General features: G+C 38.7%; 1 protein-coding gene across 9 annotated transcripts in view; it reads right to left on the minus strand.

Annotated features, from left to right (window-relative positions):
* SPATS2L (spermatogenesis associated serine rich 2 like) overlaps positions 1-20,067 on the minus strand; it is a 144,835-nt gene that overhangs the window by 25,385 nt on the left and 99,383 nt on the right. For 8 of the 9 annotated variants that reach the window (XM_072875083.1, XM_072875076.1, XM_072875075.1 and 5 more), the window contains 3 exons: positions 8,870-8,978; positions 5,273-5,322; positions 4,040-4,280 (listed from right to left, as the gene is read on the minus strand). In XM_072875083.1, coding sequence (XP_072731184.1) covers positions 4,040-4,280; positions 5,273-5,322; positions 8,870-8,978 — 400 coding nt within the window. Of the gene's footprint in view, positions 1-4,039; positions 4,281-5,272; positions 5,323-8,869; positions 8,979-14,197; positions 14,304-20,067 lie in introns of those variants that run through there. The other variant, XM_072875082.1, reaches the window with a different exon arrangement.

The raw sequence follows: 20,067 nt of genomic DNA on the forward strand, positions 1-20,067 counted from the left end.
TCCATGGCAATCACATAACACCAGAGGAACAAGAAGGAACATTAGTGCGCACATTTCTAAAACAGCTTTTTTTTTAATGGGCTTTAAAAGGTGAGTCTCTAAACAGAAAAAGTATCTTACATAAAATAGTATGCAAGAAAATAGCTAAAGAAGTTAAAGAAACCTGTGAATTTGTGAAAGCAAGAAACACCAGGTATGCAGCACTCTGAACATATCAAAGGTTCAATGCAGATACCAGTCTCACATATAGCCAGGAACTCTGTTCTGAGATAACTGCCATTAACCCTGTGCAAACCTGGCTGCATCTCACACTAATGCAGATAGCTTTGATTTATAAAGAATGTTCTTTCCACTGTCAGTTGAGGCTGGTCTTGCTAAATAACTCCAACAGATAGTTCAAAACAAGCAATCTATCAACTAAGCTATTACAGAAAGGCCAGGGCTATTTGGTTCTGTCCCCAAGATTAGACCTTTTGAAATTTGTTGTTAAAGTGCAAAATTGTTATTTACTGCATTTAATTGGCAGCTTTGGTATATTTGTCAAGACAAATGACAAACTGACAGCTTTTTGCCTAAAGAAAGTAATCTAGAACAATGGTTATACTCTAAAAACTTTTTAATCATCTGTCTGCAATACGCTTTGACACTGTTTCTTCCAAAATGACACAAAAGCTACTTTGAAACCCAGCAGCAAGGTGACCAACATAGCCTAGCAAACAATACCTTAGTATGCTGCAACTGAACTTTCAAATTTGATTGAGGACAATCAACACAATTAAAAATAGATTGAGAAAGTCTGCATCAAATCGAAGACTTGGGCCAGCTAAGAAACATGTAGAACAAAATCTAGGGACAAAGTCTCTCTCAAATACTTGAAAGAGAAGTCAAAGGTTTGGGTAATAATAGCTACAAGTAAACTGTTGCAGTGTTCAGTAGGTGGTGGCTTGGAACTTCAGCACTAGTCTAACATGTAACCTCCGCTGTATTAACCATCAAGTATTACCAGACCTGCCAGTAATGGCAGTAGCCCAAATAAACTTGCTTTGAAATCTGCTGAGCTGTTGTCTTTGAAATGAGTGGTTTATCTTTTTATAACAGCTTGCTTTTCAAAACCTTTCAAATAAAGTGAACCTCAATGAATTCTTTGGCTGAAAGAAGAAAAAAAACTCCCTTGAGATATAAACAGGAAGTTTGAAGGATTCACTAAAAATCATCCTACATGAAAAACAATTTTAAAAAGTACAAAAGAGATCAGTGTCTGATTTGTATCTGGTTTTACCCATGTCCCTGCAAAAGCAATAGCATGGCAAGGCAGTATTAAATATCCTTTCAGTGCATTCATGCTCCTTCTTTACAAGGGCGTGCACAGAAAGGGTAGCTCTAAGTCCTTTAGATCCTGTGTTGCCAAGGCCTCTAAAGAGAGTTGGAGAGTCTGTTCTGGTCATAATTTTGAAGTAATTGGTTTATTAGGGGCCTTTTCCCCTTCAAGATATTGAGAGGGATAGCCCCTGAACTAACCCATAATTAAGTGAAACACTCCCTAAGGCCCTCCATGATGAGGCAATTTGGCTTTCCAGGGCCTTGAATTCTCTGCTTCATTTTCTCTAGCAGGTCTTGATTCCCTATGGGGAAACCATCACACAAAAAAGCAACAACTAAAGACTTCTCAGAAAAAGAAAGATGGAATAATGGCAAGAAATAAGCAGACCTGAACGAAAGCTAATAGCCACATGTTCTCCCCTATAATTTTTCTATCATGGGACACACTATGGAGAAACACCAGCTACAATGCATCCTCCCTTCTGGTCCCTGAAGTCCCTTCCAGGCAGCCAGGATTTTATGGCTCTTAAAGACCTAATCTCACAGACTGTGAGTTAGTATAAGCAAAGCTTCAACCTCATGCTCCTCATGGGGAGGAAAGCATAAGGGACTGCCAGCAGACACCTGACTATGATCCTTCTAAGCTGTGAGCTGTCTGAAGGTGATGGTGAAATGACTACAGTAACATTAATTTGATAGGGAAGGAACCAAAACAAGCAAGCCAGACAAGGACAAAACAAAGGAGATGACAACACAAGAGGGAGCAATATGAAACGGGTGCACTTTGGACTCGCTTCAGGATTTCAAACTGCTTTAGAACAGTCTGTAACTTGGTCAGAAACCACAAGGGCGCAGCTGCTGGCCCCTGAGGGATCCTGATCACCGTTCTCTTCTATTTAGTTCCATGCACTTCAGCACAAATTTAACAATATGTACATAGGTGGCTTTGGACCTTAAGAAAGTAGCTATTATACTGGCTGCAAAGAGAAGGATTCTAGTGCAACTGAAAGTGAAGATGAAACTCTTTCCTCCTCTGTATTAAACAAATTGCCAGAAACTTATTTTACTATGGAAGGGAAACTTGAATATCAAAGCTTCAGGTTTTCCTTTCCCTCCATTTCCTTTCCTTTCTTTTTCACCTTTTCTTTTATTTTATCCCTCTCCCCCCCATTTTTGAAACAGGGGATATGTGTAAAAGTTTATAAAAATTGTAAAACTATGGCAGCATCTCATTTGTCACTTGTAAAAGCAAATAAAGATTCTGAGATACTTTTTGCCCTTGGTATGTACAACTCTACTCTGTATCATGTCAAAGAGGAAAAAAAAGGACTCAATCCCAATGCCACAGAAAAAGATCACTAGGAGCATGGGTACTCTTCTTGCATTCAGGTCTGTTACCCCCTAGAAAACACTCCCCATGCATGGACAATTCAGTCGATGTATATTTATTCATGCATGTATCATTTCAAAAAAAGCAACTCTAAGAAGTTTGACATGGGAGCTTGACATATATTTGTACCACAAATGTTTACACCTTGCAGAATAAGTGGCAAGAATGCTTTTAGTATTATGGAAATGCAGAATTTTCTGGCTTATGGCATATTCTACCCAAAGTAAGTGGGAGTCTTTAGCAAGGGTGGGAAAAGTATCTCTGATCCTTTGCGAGGCACCAAATTCTGAGGACAAGCTGCTACAGGTTGCCGAGTTTTCATTTAATTGACCAGAGGCTGGCACCATCAAAGTCATCTGGAAGCAGCAGAGAATTCACTTCAGGACAATTATCCATTTGGCACATTTCTTTAAAATGAGGTTTGAGAGCTGTATTTGCAACCACGGAAAAAGGGATTTCAAGGAAAGTTCTTTTAATGCAGTCTTACATACTGCTTAAGACACAGGAAGAAAATACTAACAGCAGCAGTAATCTAGGGCTGTCAGAAGTTTGAAATGCAAAGAGCTGAAAAACCATTACCAGCAATTAAATATGAGCTTTATGAAAGGATACTTGAAGGCAAAAGCTTTCACAGAGCTTCTCCCCCAGAGAAGGTTTGTTTTCATTGATGTTGCTATAATCATAACTCTGTATCTACTACAACCCAGTGGGGAAGAGCTTTCTGTGTTACTGTCCCCCAGAGTTTCAGAATCAGTATCTAGACCCTAGCAGAAGCGTGCGTGTACTAAGAGGCTATTGGACTGCCTTCCCTCAACACAAAGGCCCTCCTGTCCCTGTTAGGGAAAGCCAGTGAAGACCTATTGCGACTAGCCTATTCAGGGAAGATGAAAAAAAGAAAAAACGGACTAGTCTGGACTAGGCAATAAAGAAATCCTGTAATATGCCACAAGCTCATACTCCTCAGATGACTTTGCTCCAGATGAGGGACTTTATTGCTTCTGTCACCATTTTACACTCAAGCCATTTTCTAACCCTGCATTCTTCTGTATTTATACCTGTAATATTCTGTATCAGCCGGACCTCTAGTTATAGTTTGATCCTTTTGTCTCTAGAAAAAAGGACATTTTGCAAGGAAACATATTGCAAGGCAAATTGTGCCCAGATATAGACCTACTTGCATGACTAATAGCTATTTGCATTATTTTGCACAACTCCCTCCAACTTCTTATTATATACTACTTCATGGCAATAAAAATACCATGATCTTTATGTAAATGGTGGCTTGGCTATTGCCAGTTAAAAAGGTGTCTTGTGCCAGGATGAACTGACCTGTGATTTCTGGACAGACCAGCACTGACTCTACAAATCCTGAGCCTTTGTTCTCAAGAGAAGCAGCTTCCAGTTTCTGATTGGCAGAACCACTGCAAGAGTCGTCCTTAGAGCATCCATTCAGACGGCAGTCATATATTCCCTGGGGCTCTTGAGATGCCTTCTCAGATCCACCATTCTTGTTTTTAGGATCTTTATTGCCTTGGTGCTGTTTAGATTTGCTTCTTTTTCTCCTATTGTTCTAAATGGAGAAATATTGCAAGAACAGAGACATCACTCAGTGCAACTCATATAAACTCAAAATATAATCAGTTAGTAGTCCATGCTCTTAAAATGCCACACAAGTGACATCAGTGTAATGCAATTTACAGGCCATGCTGTGTTATACAACACATTGCATCTGTTCAGCTGAATATATAAACCATTTCAAATAAAACCTGAAGCCCCAAACTGGTTTTCCCCTTCCTTCCACACAAAATACTTGTGTTGCAAAATGGTAACAGAGTCTCTGCTAAGATGCTGCTCAAAATGTTTGCAGTCACTTAGGACAAGCAGTTCCTAACCATCCAGGGGACATCCACACAGTAACACGGACAAACCCTTAAGGCATCATCACTCTGACCAGGTAGAAAGTGATCACAGAGGACACATAGGCTGGCCATTGCTACTGTAGCTCTCCCAGCCATAAAGAGGAGCCTCCATGACAGTGACTCACAGGGCAGCCTCCTGGTACAGGAGGCTTGGAGATACATAAACATGAAGATCATATCCCAAATATATACTTGAAGTATCTGACTTCATAGTGTCACTAATGCATGACTCCTAATGGATGACTCCTATGCATAAGTTATTTTTACACCTGGCAGCAAAAACTCTAGCACTGTAAGTGGCTGTGACTATCCAGGATACAATTGCTTATTAAAAGTGTTTCTGCACATGGGCTGTTTTGGGATTCATTCTGTACTTGTCCAGGGTCTGGCTCCCACATGCATGTACACACACATGCTGTCCCAGAAATTCTCTCAGAACACTGGGCTAGAGAGACAGCAAGAGATGAACAGCATTAAAAATAATACACACATTCGCTTTCAAGTATTCTGACTACAGGTGTGAATTAAGTCACCTACGTTAGCAAAGGCAGACAAAGTACTGGCCAAAATAAAGGTACTACATTCAACTACAGACAGATGATAAATGGTCTGAATGCTTTGATTCTCAAGAGCAAGTTCTTACCTTCTTTTTCCCTGTCATATTCCATTCCTTTAGAACCTGAGTTGCGCTGCCTAGAGAAAGGAAAGATAAAACATTTCAACAAAAGTTCAGCTATGAAAAAGAGCAAGTGTGTTCAAGAACAGTTTCTAGTCTCCTAGCTGGGCAGCATTTCCATTTGTTGTTGTAAGTTCTCTTATGTGGGGAGAACAAAATGAGAACTGCCATCTTTCTCCTTTTTAGCTACCCATTTTATTTGATTACACTACATACAGTGGCTTGGCTACTTGGCACTACTGCTTTTTACAGCCTTCATTCCACAAAGCGATTAAGCGGGTACCTAACTTAAAGCAGTAGCATAAGCCCCAGAAAAATCAACACTCAAATCTCTTGCCTGAAAAGGGAAGCATCTCAGCACCCTAGTATAAACACTGGGTAAACTAGATAGTCCACACTGACTCTAGGGCTTCCGAAAGTTTTAAAACCTTTTGGCATTTTTATCATATACTTCCTATGTGTTATCTGTCACATTCAGAAGACATAAGAACATAAAAATGAAGACTTAATTAGCATCCAAAAGAGTAATTTTGTGGACTCCTGCAGAAATTCTGCATCACATAAACACAGTAAACTTAGACCTGGTAGAAAAAAAATGGTTAAAATTTATATTGAAAAACAATTACAGTTTTGTATACATGAAATTCTGTCTGCCAGCCTTAATGAGTTGGTTAGATAAATTTATGGAACAAAGCAAGCAGAGTCTTGGTCAGACCAGTGCCAGCTGCCATGTTAGAAGAAAACTCTTCTGCATCTAGTTAACATCGTTATTTTGTTCTCCTGGACCCTAAAGCTGAGAATAGATTCTCATGGTAAGCATGCAGTCTGAATCATCATCCAAACTACTATGACACTATCTGCCACAATAATCCTTTTAATCACAAGCAGGTTAAAGGTCTTCTGCTTGAATTTAAGAATCACTTTACCATCACTGCATAATTCTAGTAAATATTCATTTATTATCCTTTCCAAGTGGGTTTCATACTCCACCATTCTTCTCACTCATTTCAGTGAACTCTTGATGATATTAGTATTAAGTAGTAATGCTGTTTTTCAGAAGCTGTTAAATGCTGTTATTAAGAAGTAATGGTTTTTCAGCCAAAGATGTGTGAGGTTTTCAAATGTACCAAAATTATTTTTCTATCACAATAATCCAGATCCAAGATTATCTGGTGAGTCTATCATGCACATTAGAAGAGATTACATGTCTTGCTAGCAGTGCTAAGCCTAATTTGTTAAATTGTGAAAAAATGTGTACGGAATCCATCAAAGCTGTATTTTGTTTCCTAGATGACATGGCAATGCAGACAGAAGGCTAAGAAAACTTCTATTATGTGTATAACTATACATAAATCTATATTTAGTTATACACATATATACATACATATAAATACAATCCCGTCTCCTAAAGGTATGCTATGTTTTGACAGTTACCACATTTCAGTATGAAGAAATAAACCCAGACATTTGCTGCCCATTTTACTCGGTGCTGCTGAAAACACGCAATTTCACTTGACAGCTTTGTTATCTGTTTTCACAGTATCGTCCAACACTTTTTGCGCTGGCTGGTGTTGTCTTAGCTTTGCTTCCCTCAGCTTCCCTGTGAATACTATGCACGGTGTGGGTTATTTTAGCGATTCACCCAACTAACCCCAGTTTCCTCCTGTTGGAAATGCACTAACTGTGCAAGTCCCAAAGCCCTCATTTGAATGCACCAGTATATTTTCTTGAACACATCTACAAAGCAGCTAAACAGACCTTCTGATTACGCTTAATTAGGTAAACACCAACATAGCAAATAAAACATTTGAACTGCTACTTTATTTCACTCAAATTTCACATATAGAAGTAAATTCATAATAGAGACATCACCTATATGCCACTCCAGATACGAAGCAAGATAGGAGCTGATCTCAGGAAACTCAATTTGAACATTTCTTGATTCAGCATGCAGCACCTCCGAGAGAAGCATTAAATGGAAGTGCTCAGCCTTTTCACTCAGCATTGCATGCAGCAATGCGTTCTCCGCAATTGTGATATTTCAATCTTCGCAATTTTTGTCATTCCCATGAAAAGATACTCAAAGTGCTAGATTAATTCTATCCACAGTGGCAGGTGAATGGATACACGTCTTTTCTCACACTGTCTCCAGATAGTAACAAATATTGGCTGTTTTCAAATGCTCACTTGCAAAGACTTCTGAACTCAAGGCACAATAATCAAACTGCTGAAGTTCAAACAAAGATCATTTGAACTCAGGTTACAACAGCTTGCTTTTCTTCAAGACTTTGTTGCACTCTTGCAAGGCTTGCTTTTACTCTGTTTCCTTCTCACAGCAGATGATGACACATGGCTATGAAAGCACTTCCCCTTTTGAGGAGCCATTGGAAACAACTCATAGACCACAAGTGAGCAATGGCAACTTAAGAGTAAATAAATTGAAAGGAACTTACTGAATAATCATGGAGCAACCCTCCACTACTTTCCCCAGGACATACATTACAAAATTATTGTTAATTAGATGCATCACATTTTCCTTTCTCTGTGTGTGTGCGCACAAATAAACTCAGATTTCCATACATCTATCAGAATCTGACTGTCTATGCAGATGCCTGAATCAAGAGGCACCATATAGATCTGATGGAAGAATTCAGATGCGTTTTTAAGAAGTCCAGTTTGCTTGCATCTGCTTTTTGCATATTGGTAAGTAACTCCTAGTACGTCATGATACTTTTTGGCTGATACATTTTAGTAAATTAATCCAAACCAAACCCAAAACTATTCTGAAAGAAAATAGATATGAAATAAGCAACTTGGTGAGATGGCAAATCAACGCTATGAGGCATTTTTAAGATATACAGGGCTTTTGGGACCACTGAACTTCTAGTATCTTTTAAGCAGCCCCAAGCTACAAAGATTTTGAGAGGATATGCTCATGGTATGCTATTATTCCTGCAAAGGGTTTCTTACAGACTTTGGTGAAAGTTCAAAATACTTGCCATTATATATTTATCAGAAAAGTGTTATTTAAATACAAATGACCTTTCATTAGACATGGTGTCATGATGCAAAATACAAACTCAGATGCAGATTTAGAATGGCTTGAACTTTCAATGGAGTCTCGGTTCAGCCATTATAAATGTCAAGGCTATTTGCAAAATTCAGATTGAGGTTTGAATGTCAATGTATGCATCAAGTTCAGGGGTTTAGGGGCCTGGTTATCCACTTTAGGACTATTCCAAAATTTTATTAGTTACTGTATTTTCAATAGTGAATCATATTCTGACATATTTACTTTAAAGAGCATTAACTTTCACGCAGAATAAAGAAGGTCTGCAACAAGAATGGCACCAAAAAATGGCAAAGTCAAGTAGAACAGATAAACAGCCATGTCAAACTCATACTGTGAAGAAGTAAAGACGCAGACAGGAGGATCAAAAACAGTCACAATCATCTGAATTTCAGCAGAACAACAGAATATATTTTGAGCCACTAGAGACAATGAATACTTTACCATGCAATTGAATCCCTCATGCCTTAGTGAAAAAGGTACACTGTACTCACCATCCATGAAAGCTTGAACAGCCTTGTCTACATTGTTATCAAACTGCTGCAACACCAGAACTATCTCATTATTGCTTTTGTTTGGAACAATTGATCGGATTGCATTGATCTGGAAGGGATAAAGGAAGACAATAACATATGGGTTTATCGTACTCCTTTAGACAGCAAGGTACCTCTGTGCATATTTATATAAATGCATGTTATACATGACATGCTTACAAGCATACAACAACGTATCTGTATGAAGCAATACCCATCCTCCCCGTCTGACCCATGCAATTAATGAAAACAATTTCTTCAAGAGACCAAATCATAGAACTGGTAGCCAGTAAGCTTGGAACCAAATGCTGCCCTCAGTCACAGTGGGAGAACTAGTTTAACTAAACTGACAGAATTTGGCCTTATGCTTCTTTCCTCAACATTCTATTTGCTGCCATGCGACTTGACAAGACACATCACCTATACAAACTTACTGAGTACACAACTACTTCAACAAGGCTATAGCATGGCCTTGCTACATCAAAGTTATGGTTGGTGGTTTTTTTGACATCTGGAAAACAGTCATATGCATGAAGACAGCCACAGGCTAGAAGAAAACAGTATAATTTTTAAAAGCTCTAGTGGCTGCTCAGCATAATTTCAGTTTGCTGTTCCATATATATGAGACCGGGAAGCTTGTGTAACAAAATCCTGAACAAAGGACATGGGAAGCCAAATGCTGCTTTCAGGAAACTCTGCTGATGGATGAGGTGTTACACCCACAGATGATTCTAGCATGCCATGCTTCAATTTTACAGCATTTACTATTGCTGTATTGTCTTCAGTATCCACTTATACCAAATGGTAATTCAACCCACTATGTTTTAAATACAATACTCCTACTGGAATCATGTTGATGATTTACTTTCTCATGCCCGCGTAATATAGCTGAAAGTAAATAGTTACATGAAACTTAATTACTATATTGTTTTAATGCCAGACAAGCTTCACTAGGTAGTACCAAAATAAAAATACTTGGTTAAACGTAAAAGCAAATTAGCAAATTAGCAAAACTAACAAAAGCCTATGGTAGTACTCTGAAAAAACAAGAGAATAGGTGTCAAAACCAGTCTAGTTTTTCCAAATCAGTTTTTTGAGCTTCTGTGTTAAGCTATCCAGCATGTATTTACTATTAGAAACTTGTTATTGCACTGCAAATGTTTATCCAGCACCCTTCTTTGCCATCTTTCTGTGGGAATATATCCTTGATTAGGGTGTACTATATTTACTGCATCACAATGTCATCATGCTAATTTCTGGTTGTGAAGCACTAGTGGTCTTTTTATTGTACTGTGAAATATAATTGTAAAAAAAAAAACAAACCAAACAAACGTGAAGATAGATCTGTTAAGGGACCTAGGCTGGCTTACATGGTGAGAGCATTCACACTACCTTGCCTTAGCTGTCCATTTAGATGCTGAAGAACAATCTTTCTAGATTCCCTTTATGGGGTCTCCACCAGTGGAGACATCAAAAGGCGATCCAGAACACTTAAGTGCTCAGATTTATGACCAAAAATCTTATTTTGCTGTAGTATGTTCACTCCACTCCTCAACCACTGTATCTCCCTGTCCCGTATACTAACATAAGTCATGACTCATTTCAGGTTCTATTAATGCACAGTGACCGAGGGCTCTGATTCACGATGCCTGCTGGACTTAGCTTCAGCACCGCAAAAGGTTGATACTTGCTTCAGCTAAATCCACACAGGATCAAACTCCCTGCAGGATGCTTTCTAGATGAGCTCATCTCTTTCACTGTGTAAGGAAGGCCACTTTCTGACTTCAGCACACAACCTTAGTACATCTGCTTAGTATGATTTACTCTGCTCCTGACCATCATGCTATCACACATCTCTTTGCAGCTTCACATTTGCCCACAACACATTGCAAGTAGCAAGTCTGACCTTGGACAACTCAGGCCACAATCATAATTTAGAGGGCAGTGGAGTTAAACTGCTTGTCTACTTCCCAAGGACCCTTTCCGAAGGCCTACCTAATCATTTGTCTAATGTTGCCACCCTATGACTAGGCAAAGCTTGCCCACAAGCTAGGCCCCACCCCAACAGCTAGCTGCTTTGGAGTCTCTAGAAAACCCAGGTAACTTTATGCTGGAAGTTCAGACAGGCTAGGCTGTCAACTGGACCGCTTGAACCAGAGGCTGTTGTTGCCAGAAACTATCCAGAAAATCTCTGTCTGCTCTAGCTTATCTCTTCAGCTGATGCGTACGCACGGGGAGGGAAGCAGCGAGTACAGCTCTATGCACTGCAGGCATTCAAGTGAAAACCAACCCAAATCAACAGGATGTGCAAAGAAAGCCCTGGAAAAAGGAGTTTTATTCATCTTCTGGTTGTGGGCACAGGCATGCTATTTACTGATAAAGCTGCAACAAGTATGAACTGACCTGGCTCCATAACAATAAAAGCTGGCAAAGACACTAGGGTAGAGCAGGCGACAAGCTGCAGTCCATTTTATGTTCAAGCTGGTAGTTGCCAAACATTTCCACCATGTGGATTACATCTTCATATTTTCACAAAAACCTCCCCTCTTCTTTCACAATCATGTGGATCATCTCTCTGCCTACTCAAAATTGCGTAATCTCCTTGTGGCAAGTGCTTACAGGAAAAATAGTAAAAGGAATTATCTAGTGTATTTTAACCGTCTTTAAATATAAGCATGGGAATTTCATATGGCTTCTAGGTCCTTCTTTGCTATGAAAGGTCTGGAAGCCTCAAGAAGCATCTGGAAACAACAAAGTGAGGCCAAGACCACAGGATGGATCAGGCAACTTGCCACGCACTGCAGTTTGGAAACTTCTTAAAGACATTAAGAACAACATCTGTGGGGTGGAGAACACTGACACACAAGAACTCGACCAGGCAGGCTATGTTTTAGACTACAGAGTCTACTGAAGACTTTGTTTGCACTGTATGGTCTTTGTTAAGGAATTTTTGATTAATAGAAAAAACAGAATTAAAAGCTAAACTGTGCTTCATCTGACTAGTACTATGATTAAATAAAAAAAGATTACGGAAACATTCTAGTTGTGAAGACAACCCAAAAAAAGCAAGATGAGGATCTTAGGAAGAATACTCACCAATACAGAGAAAAGAAATTAAGCATATGACCAACACTGTGCACACAGTCCCATTTTAGTTGGACTATATAGAAATTTGATTTAGGGAACATTAATGTACTGCAGAGCTCAACAGTTCTACTGCCAAAACCCAACAATATCCTTTGTTGACTGTTGTACAACATATACATTTGTTTATCTTTCCATCTAGAAAATAAAAAAGTTAAGTTTCATGAAAAAATTCCTCAGAAAAAGAACATCAGATTGCAAAGTAAAGCATCCAGGACTTAGGAAATTCCACGTCAGAAGTTGCTTACACTTTCTTAATCTGCTTCCCTTGTGTATGTATGCTGTGATACCCAGGATACCTACAAGTTGTTAATGTTTCTGCTTTCCAGATTTCTGCAGTGACTTATGTGGGATAAGACAAATGAAAAATAAAATTTGCAACCAGTAGGATATGTCAATATTAAGAAAAAAAAAAAAAAAAATATATACTGCTCTCTTCAGAAACAACAAAAGCATATATAAACCCAGAATTCCAACAAAGGAGAAATCCCAAAAGGTTTTGTTCTGAAAGAAAATATTTTGTCTTAAAAATTTTTAGGAACAAAATGGAATAATATTACCATATTTTTTCTGGAATTTCAAAGACAGACAGATCTGTGTGCCAGATATCAGGTTTCCAACATATGCGCTGCTTGAGTGATGTTTTCATCCAGAATACACTGGAACTATTGTACACAGGCGATGATAAGTCAGTGATTTCTGGACATCCAGAAATTATTGACAAATGGCTACAAGTCTCAAACTGTGACTTGACAGTATATCTGGGAAGAGGACAAGGCCTGTTGAGGGAGACTAGGCCATACGACAGCCTTCGCCTAGAAATGCAAATTTCACGGTCCCTGATATTCCACCTCTTAGTCCTTTCACCCTGGTTTCAAAAATATGTGTAGATTTCTATGTCTGAAGCTCAGGTCTGTCCCCACATGCAAAATGTGTCCCATATATTTCTGGAAAGGGACATAGCGATGTAAAAGAAAAAGGCAAAGGGAGGGGTAGACAACCTTCCTGACAGCATAAGCCTAACACAAATGCACTTCTACAGCTGAAGGTCATAAGAGACATATCAAAGACTGCGATGAATGGAGGCACAGAAAAGCTCCAGGAACGCTTGACAAATATAAGATGACAAGTGGGAGATATATTAAAGGGCTGGATGTGAGCTGGATCTAGGCAGCCCAGGTATGCTGGCTCCCCTCTGCTTCACCTGCTAGTTCAGGTGATAAACCAGCCCTTTTGCTAGTACAGCTCTATACCTCAACTGCTTACAAGTCTCCATCTGCTTGAGAGAAGTCAGTCACTTCCCAATCCAGAAAACTATATAGAGCTCATTTTTATTAAAGGTGTGATAGGGTGATTCCAGGGCAGGAGATAATTCCCAACTTTATCTCTCTAAACTTATAGTCCTCAAACTTAACAAGAACGTTCATCTTCTCAACATGTAAGCAAGATTATGGAAGTAGAACAATCCAATATTGTATGACTTCTCATCAACAAATTCCTTTTAAAAAATATTTAACATCCTAAAGGATAAAAAAAAAAAAAACAAAACCAAGAGCCAAAGAATCTCCTAACTTGCAGTGATACTGCATTAATACCTAACAGTCTGCAAGAACAAACTCAGAGCAGTCTACTTTATTAGATTTATTTCTGTGTATGTGGGAGAAAACAGTTTTTTCCTACTCACTGAAACCTGATCATAGGAAGAACAACATTACCAGACAGACTACAGGGAAGTCAACTATTTCAACAATTTTGTGAATCATCCTGTCTTTATCCAGTGTAGATTCCCAGTGAACTTCTGTCATCATCTGGATGCTAGACAAGCATTCCGGGACACGAAGAGAATTCAGTAACACACCTTCTGAACCACAGATAATTGTGCTGTTAATGACAGCATTAGTTGAGAAGCTGTCACTGACCGTAGTTAAATTCCTGGGCTTCCCCTCCTGTAGCCTGACTGGAAAGCACATTTCTTTGTTTACTATTAAGACAACTTGCTTAGAATTTCAGCTTACAAAGCTACTTTAAAGCACTCACAGATCTAAAATACAAAGCTATGATCTTGAAAACAACTGTGTATGCTCAAGAACATACAAGATAGAACCCACGTCCACCTCCATTTAAACCCACGATCCAGAGACCTACCTTGCAAGCATGCATTTAATTCCTGTGGACCTAGCTACTTTTCTGGATAAGGCTAAAGTTAGTTCAAAGTTTAGAAGACTTTGAAACCACTTTTCTGAGCTGAAGTCTTAAGCACACACTTAGCTTGAAATGCTTACTCAAATCCTGTTAAAGTTGCTGCAATTTGAGCCAGATTGCATCTCATCAGGATCAGAATTCCACAGTCATGAGATCGTTTTTATCAGTCTCTTACACAAATTGCTGAGGACTGCCCAGAAGTGATATCAATATTGAAAAAGGTTCCAAGTCCCCTCAGATAAGCTGTTTCTGCCCCAAAATAAAGTTCCCAAGGTCTGATCAGATATACTTGACTATTTTTCTGAGGATTACTGTTAAACTATAGCCAGTCTCACTTGGAGCAAATTTTTGGCTCGCCTAAAAATTAAAAAAAATTCAGTAACGGGTTACTTTGGAGGAGCATGGCACACAAGAGAGGAGGACACTGAAATTCTAACCTCTCATGGTATCTTACTCGAAGTCCTCATGAACACCTATCTCATGAGACTTTCCTGGTAAGTCAAGCTCAAAAAGAAATATAGCCTGCCTGAAAGTTGTGACAGCAGATTACCTACTCCACACCCAGAACCAAACTGACATTACTGTGTATTCCTCCGAGTCCGTTAGGTTCTCGGTCAAGTTTCAGATGGTTCCCAGGCAACTGTAACAACATGGAATCAATCGCTGCCTGTTTGCTGCTCTACTCCATCTGCTCCCCCTTGGCATCATCTCAAAGAGGATGTTTCTGGTGAATAAGTAACATTTCCGGGGTTCAGAGAATTAGTTTATGTATTTCTGACATAGTGACAAATTAGACTTCTTTGCTGAAAGCTCACGGCTGTTCTGAACCCCCCTGAGCACAGCTGCTCTAATCCCCTTGAAGTAAGTACTATTATGGTCACTTATTCAGTTAGAAATATTCTTACTTATGCTTGGTTAGGGATACTAATACAGATCCACCTTTGCTTTGTACTAAACATTAAGATCAACAGATTTACTCTAAGTTAGGAGCTAAATTCATTTAGAAGCATGGTTATCAATGAATACACAGACATTTTCCTACTTTATTTTTACTGCATGTCAGTAGCAAATCTTTATGTACACATATACACCATATATACCCACTGCAAATGAGGACAGGTAGCAGTGTAGGCCACGTTCAACTAGATTACACCTCCAATTGGGGTTGATCCAAATCCTGCAAGAGAAGCAGGGAAGGAGGGCCATCTGCAGAACTCTGCTGGTTTCTATATTCTAGGAATTGAGCATTAGCAGATGTCCTGGCTACATTAAGCAGGAAAATGCATTTTTAGAACACTTCATGACAGAATTTAAGGTTTTGAAAACTCCTACACAAACATATTTCATAAATACAGTTTGACTTTGCTACATTAAGAGCCTATTTCTTACGTTGGGGAGATTTTTCCAGAAGCTTTACTAACAGAGTTCATCACGACACACTGAACAAGTGTTGTTAACATCCCCTTTGAGCAAAATAACAGCTTTGATCAGGTCTGCACCTCTTTCCACTACGTGACCTGTTTATCACACTGAAACCTCTGGATCATTTATCCTCAATAAGCACAAAGCAAATTCTACTTGCTGCAGTAAACTACTTTAGGCAATCATCATGGATTTATTATGTCACCCCTGTCCCCCAAATTTGTAAACTAATTAAATGGAAAAACCAGACATTTCAGGAATCCTGAAAGAACATATTAAAAAGTTTGGCTCAGTAAGAACTGTTCTGCTTTAATAATGACAGCAGTATTTAAAGACCTGAATCTATAATATCCTTAACCCAAGTTAAATGGCTCATCAAGTGACACAAGTGCATTTTGATCAACTTTGCTGGTCTTTGGACTAAGTCCATCTACTTCAACACATGGGAAAGGAACAGCTGCAAAGGTCAACTTTAAGGAGACCTAGTGAAATCATAGATTGGAAACTATCTGCTTTTGTAATGTATGATTTTAAATTTATATACTACTTCCATTCCTTCCACGATGAATCCTACTCTTTCCTTGCCTGCTGACTATTGCTTATAAAAACCACAGTTATGGTGTAATGTAAACAAAACTGTGAAACCCCCCCAAAACACATCTGAATAAAATTTCCTTCTTGCAGTTTATGGAACAAACCTGTCCATCTGCTCCTACAGCTCTGACACTGGAAATGACAAATGAAAAAGCAAGCCTTTCAGGAGAACTTTGGCAAAACTTCACTCCTAACAGAATTCCAAGAGGAGGATTTTCATCTGAATGAGTATTTTGCTAGTTCCAGCTGACACCAGATCTCATTTGTTCAAACATGTTTAGACACACACACACAAAGACAGGGCCAACAGCAAGTCCTGAAGTTTGAACAATTTGAGATATTTCTTTGGATCAAAACCAAAATCACGTGTCAGAGCTGAATGGCTATGCTGGGGAGTGCCTGATATTCCCTCTTGTCTTGTTAAACTAAGAGGGTCTAATTGTTGCACGAGACAATATCTCGCTTGTATTCCTCACTCCAGTTGCTGCTTCTTTGGAGGCCTTGTCATTCAGAATCTCAGCACATCTTCTGGTGATGTACTAGGTTAATGCCTGAATACCTCCATTAATTTTATGGAATTATTTTGGATTTAACCAAATTAGTTTGGCCCATTTTATCCCTTAATCCAGTGAACTTGTGTGCATATGATCTGAACTACTTATAACTCTCAGTCTCTGAAAGTCTTGATACTAGAAAACAAGTCCTTAATAATACTGTATTTTCAGGTACAGATGACTATAATCAGAGGCAAGAGGGAGAGTGGCATAGTGAAGGAAAACTATAGCAAGGGTTAGGGCAGAGGGAATTATTCCAAGAAAGATCCTGATGGTAAACTTCTCCTTGTACTATCTATGCGAGCATGTAATGACCCTTGCAGCTGCTGAAATGCAGAACTTGTGTTATTCCAGAAAATCTGTGGGTTATATGCATGAAAATATGGTAATCAGAACAGTCCTGGCTCCCCACAAGAGTATCACAGCTGCAGAAGCCTCTGCCAACTATGGAAACTTCCATTAGCCTTCCTGACATCACAGACACAACATTTATATAAATCTCTCAGGGACAGGGGGAAGAGAAAAGATATAAAATAGAATGTTTAACCTATTGACTTTATGAACTATTTCAGCTGAAATGCCAAGAATTAATTATACAAGTATCAGTACTACAGTAGCATTCTCTTATAACTCAAATTAGGGGTAGGGTCTTACAGAGCCTGTGTGTGGGAATAATACCCAAAATGTCTGCCTCAGCCTCACACCACCTTTAGAACAGTGGCAGAGGTCTTCTTCCTTGAATAACTAGAAGCTGATCATGGAGAGAACATGGGGAAAGGCCACCATGTAAAAAAACAAAGCAAAACAAGAAACATTATGCTAAAACTTCATGAGCTTGTACTACATTTTTGTCACAGAGAAACAATGTTCAATTTAAGGAGAAACTTGTGTTCTGCTTTTGCAGAAACTTAGAAGAGTAAGTATTTGTGTGCAGAGGTACAGCTCCTTTGGGTTCATTCAAGTCCTAGCAGGATCAAAGTCTTAAATATATTATTATCTGCAAGCACTGAGGTAGAAGAAAGGGAGAACTGGGAAGGAACTGTATCCTATTCTGTTCTTTTTAACAAGGCCTGCTTATATTTGTGTTGATGGGAATGGATTTGTGGAGCTCAGCAAAAGTAATTAACTTTCTAAATCTTGGTTTTGTTTCCCAGAAATACTCCCCCCAAAAAGGTGGATAAAAGTAAACATTAAACTCACTGCTTCAATGTTATGTAGCATGACCATGTCTTGCTCCATAAGTTTTCTGAGAAAGGGATTTGATTTTGACTCTCTTACCAGGGCACTGTAAATAAGTCTGCTTTTCAAGTGTGCAAATGAAATCCTTACGTTTTAGCAGTCTATGTGCAAATATAATTAAAGCCAGCTCAGCAGGACTTACCTGTTCAACCCTTTCCTTGTATTTCTACTGCATTACTCAGAGGGTTCTAAAGCTACAGTTGCTTTAGAGTTACTCAATTTGTTGCTGACAGAAAGAGCCACGATACCGTAAACCAAATACGAGATGTCAAATGGAGGTTCTGTGCCATCACAATCTTATTTTAAAACAAGAGAGACTTGTCCAGGTGAAATGGCAAACTGAGCATGCCAGCTTCTCAGCTGATGTGTAGAATTCATGAAGTTTATGCTGTTCAGTCACTAAGCCTTTATTTAGTAGGTTATTAGTCTGTATTTTCCAGAATAAAACCCAGTGATTTTGCAATAAAATGTTAATTGCTGTTAAACTAAGTTTTCACTTTGGCATAGGGATTTAGTGGCACTAAATACTGACGGAAGATACAAGAATAAAGAGAGGAACTATTTATAACAGAGTGTATTGATCCAATTATTTTCCTGCCTTAAAATGTATATGCTCATAAACATTTGATTTTAGATACTCCCAGCAGCTATCAGACTTGGAATAGCAGATATCTAGTGTGAATAAAAGTCCTGTTGCAGTTCTTCATTCTTAAACTAGCAAAAGACAAACAGATGATTTGTAAAATCCTGCACTTGTAAAACTGACTAAAGTAATTAAAAAATTCAAGTTATGCAGTAAATAGGCAGAACTTCAATTGATTTACTGAGTTACATTTAGACAGTTACTGTAATTTACCTTCCAGCACTCTGGCACTAGTGGATGGGATTTGATGACATTACTTTCTATTGCAAAATCCATCATGCTACTCAATATTTAAACCCTGTGCTGTTATTAAGGACTAAGGAAGATGCTCATCACCAAAATACAGATTCATGTTGACATGCTAATCCTCAAGCACAATGAGTGATTCAGGAGCTACCAACAAATATAAGGAAAAAGTACTCAAAAAGCAGACACCTGGGCAGTGCAACAGGTAAGGAATTGTTTTCCATCAGGGGATATAAAGCAAAAGAGTTCTACATCCTTTTGAAAGCAAAGAAAATGAGTAAGCACTGAAAGAGGGACACAACAGCGTGAACAGGAACTCATTCTCACCTGAACTACTCAGTATAAATCATCACTTGCTATGCTGCTTCCTCAGCAGCTTCATTCAGGTATTGGTGGGCAGGTAACAGTTTGTAACCATTCTTTCAGGAAACATCATTAGCAAACTGAAACTTGATGGAAACCTAGTTTCAGGGTCAGTAGTTGTCATGGTTCATCGAGTCTTTATAAACCACATGCGATGCCTAAGCCATTAACTACTAGTCATGACCAGTTCTGAGAAATACATTACCCCACTGAAAAGGTCATTATTTGTGAACTTGGAAGCAAAACAGCAAGTTAACTAAAAATCTGACTACTGACCTCCAGTTCAAGGCTATTTCTTTTCTCTGTCATGCTGTGGTGTGTCATATTACATCTTAACTCTCTATCACTTCTTGGGACTTTTCTGGATTGGAAAGCCATGTTTACAGTATCTTGCACACATTCCTCAGGCCAAATGATTTTTTCCTTGTTATCAGTCCACCTAATTACAAAACTTAAGTTTTGAATTACAGAACTGAAGTTAGGCAAATCTTTCTGCTGAGTAATTTTTTTCTGTCAGCTCAGGAAAAGAGTTAATCCAAGGAATCATACACAAATTTTTATTCTTTTCCTTTCTATTGACAGGCTTAGAAAGAAGAATATTTCACATGCCTGCTGCCCTGCAGGATACGTAATGTGCCACAGGCAGGTCTTACAATACAGCGGAAGATGACTACATTTCTCAGTTTCACATTGCCCTCACTGTCCTGTATTTCCTTGATATTTAATCAGTCTTGATTCTTTCTCCTTGTGCA

This window comes from Ciconia boyciana, chromosome 10, assembly GCF_034638445.1.
Source record: "Ciconia boyciana chromosome 10, ASM3463844v1, whole genome shotgun sequence".
Lineage (NCBI taxonomy): Eukaryota > Metazoa > Chordata > Aves > Ciconiiformes > Ciconiidae > Ciconia > Ciconia boyciana.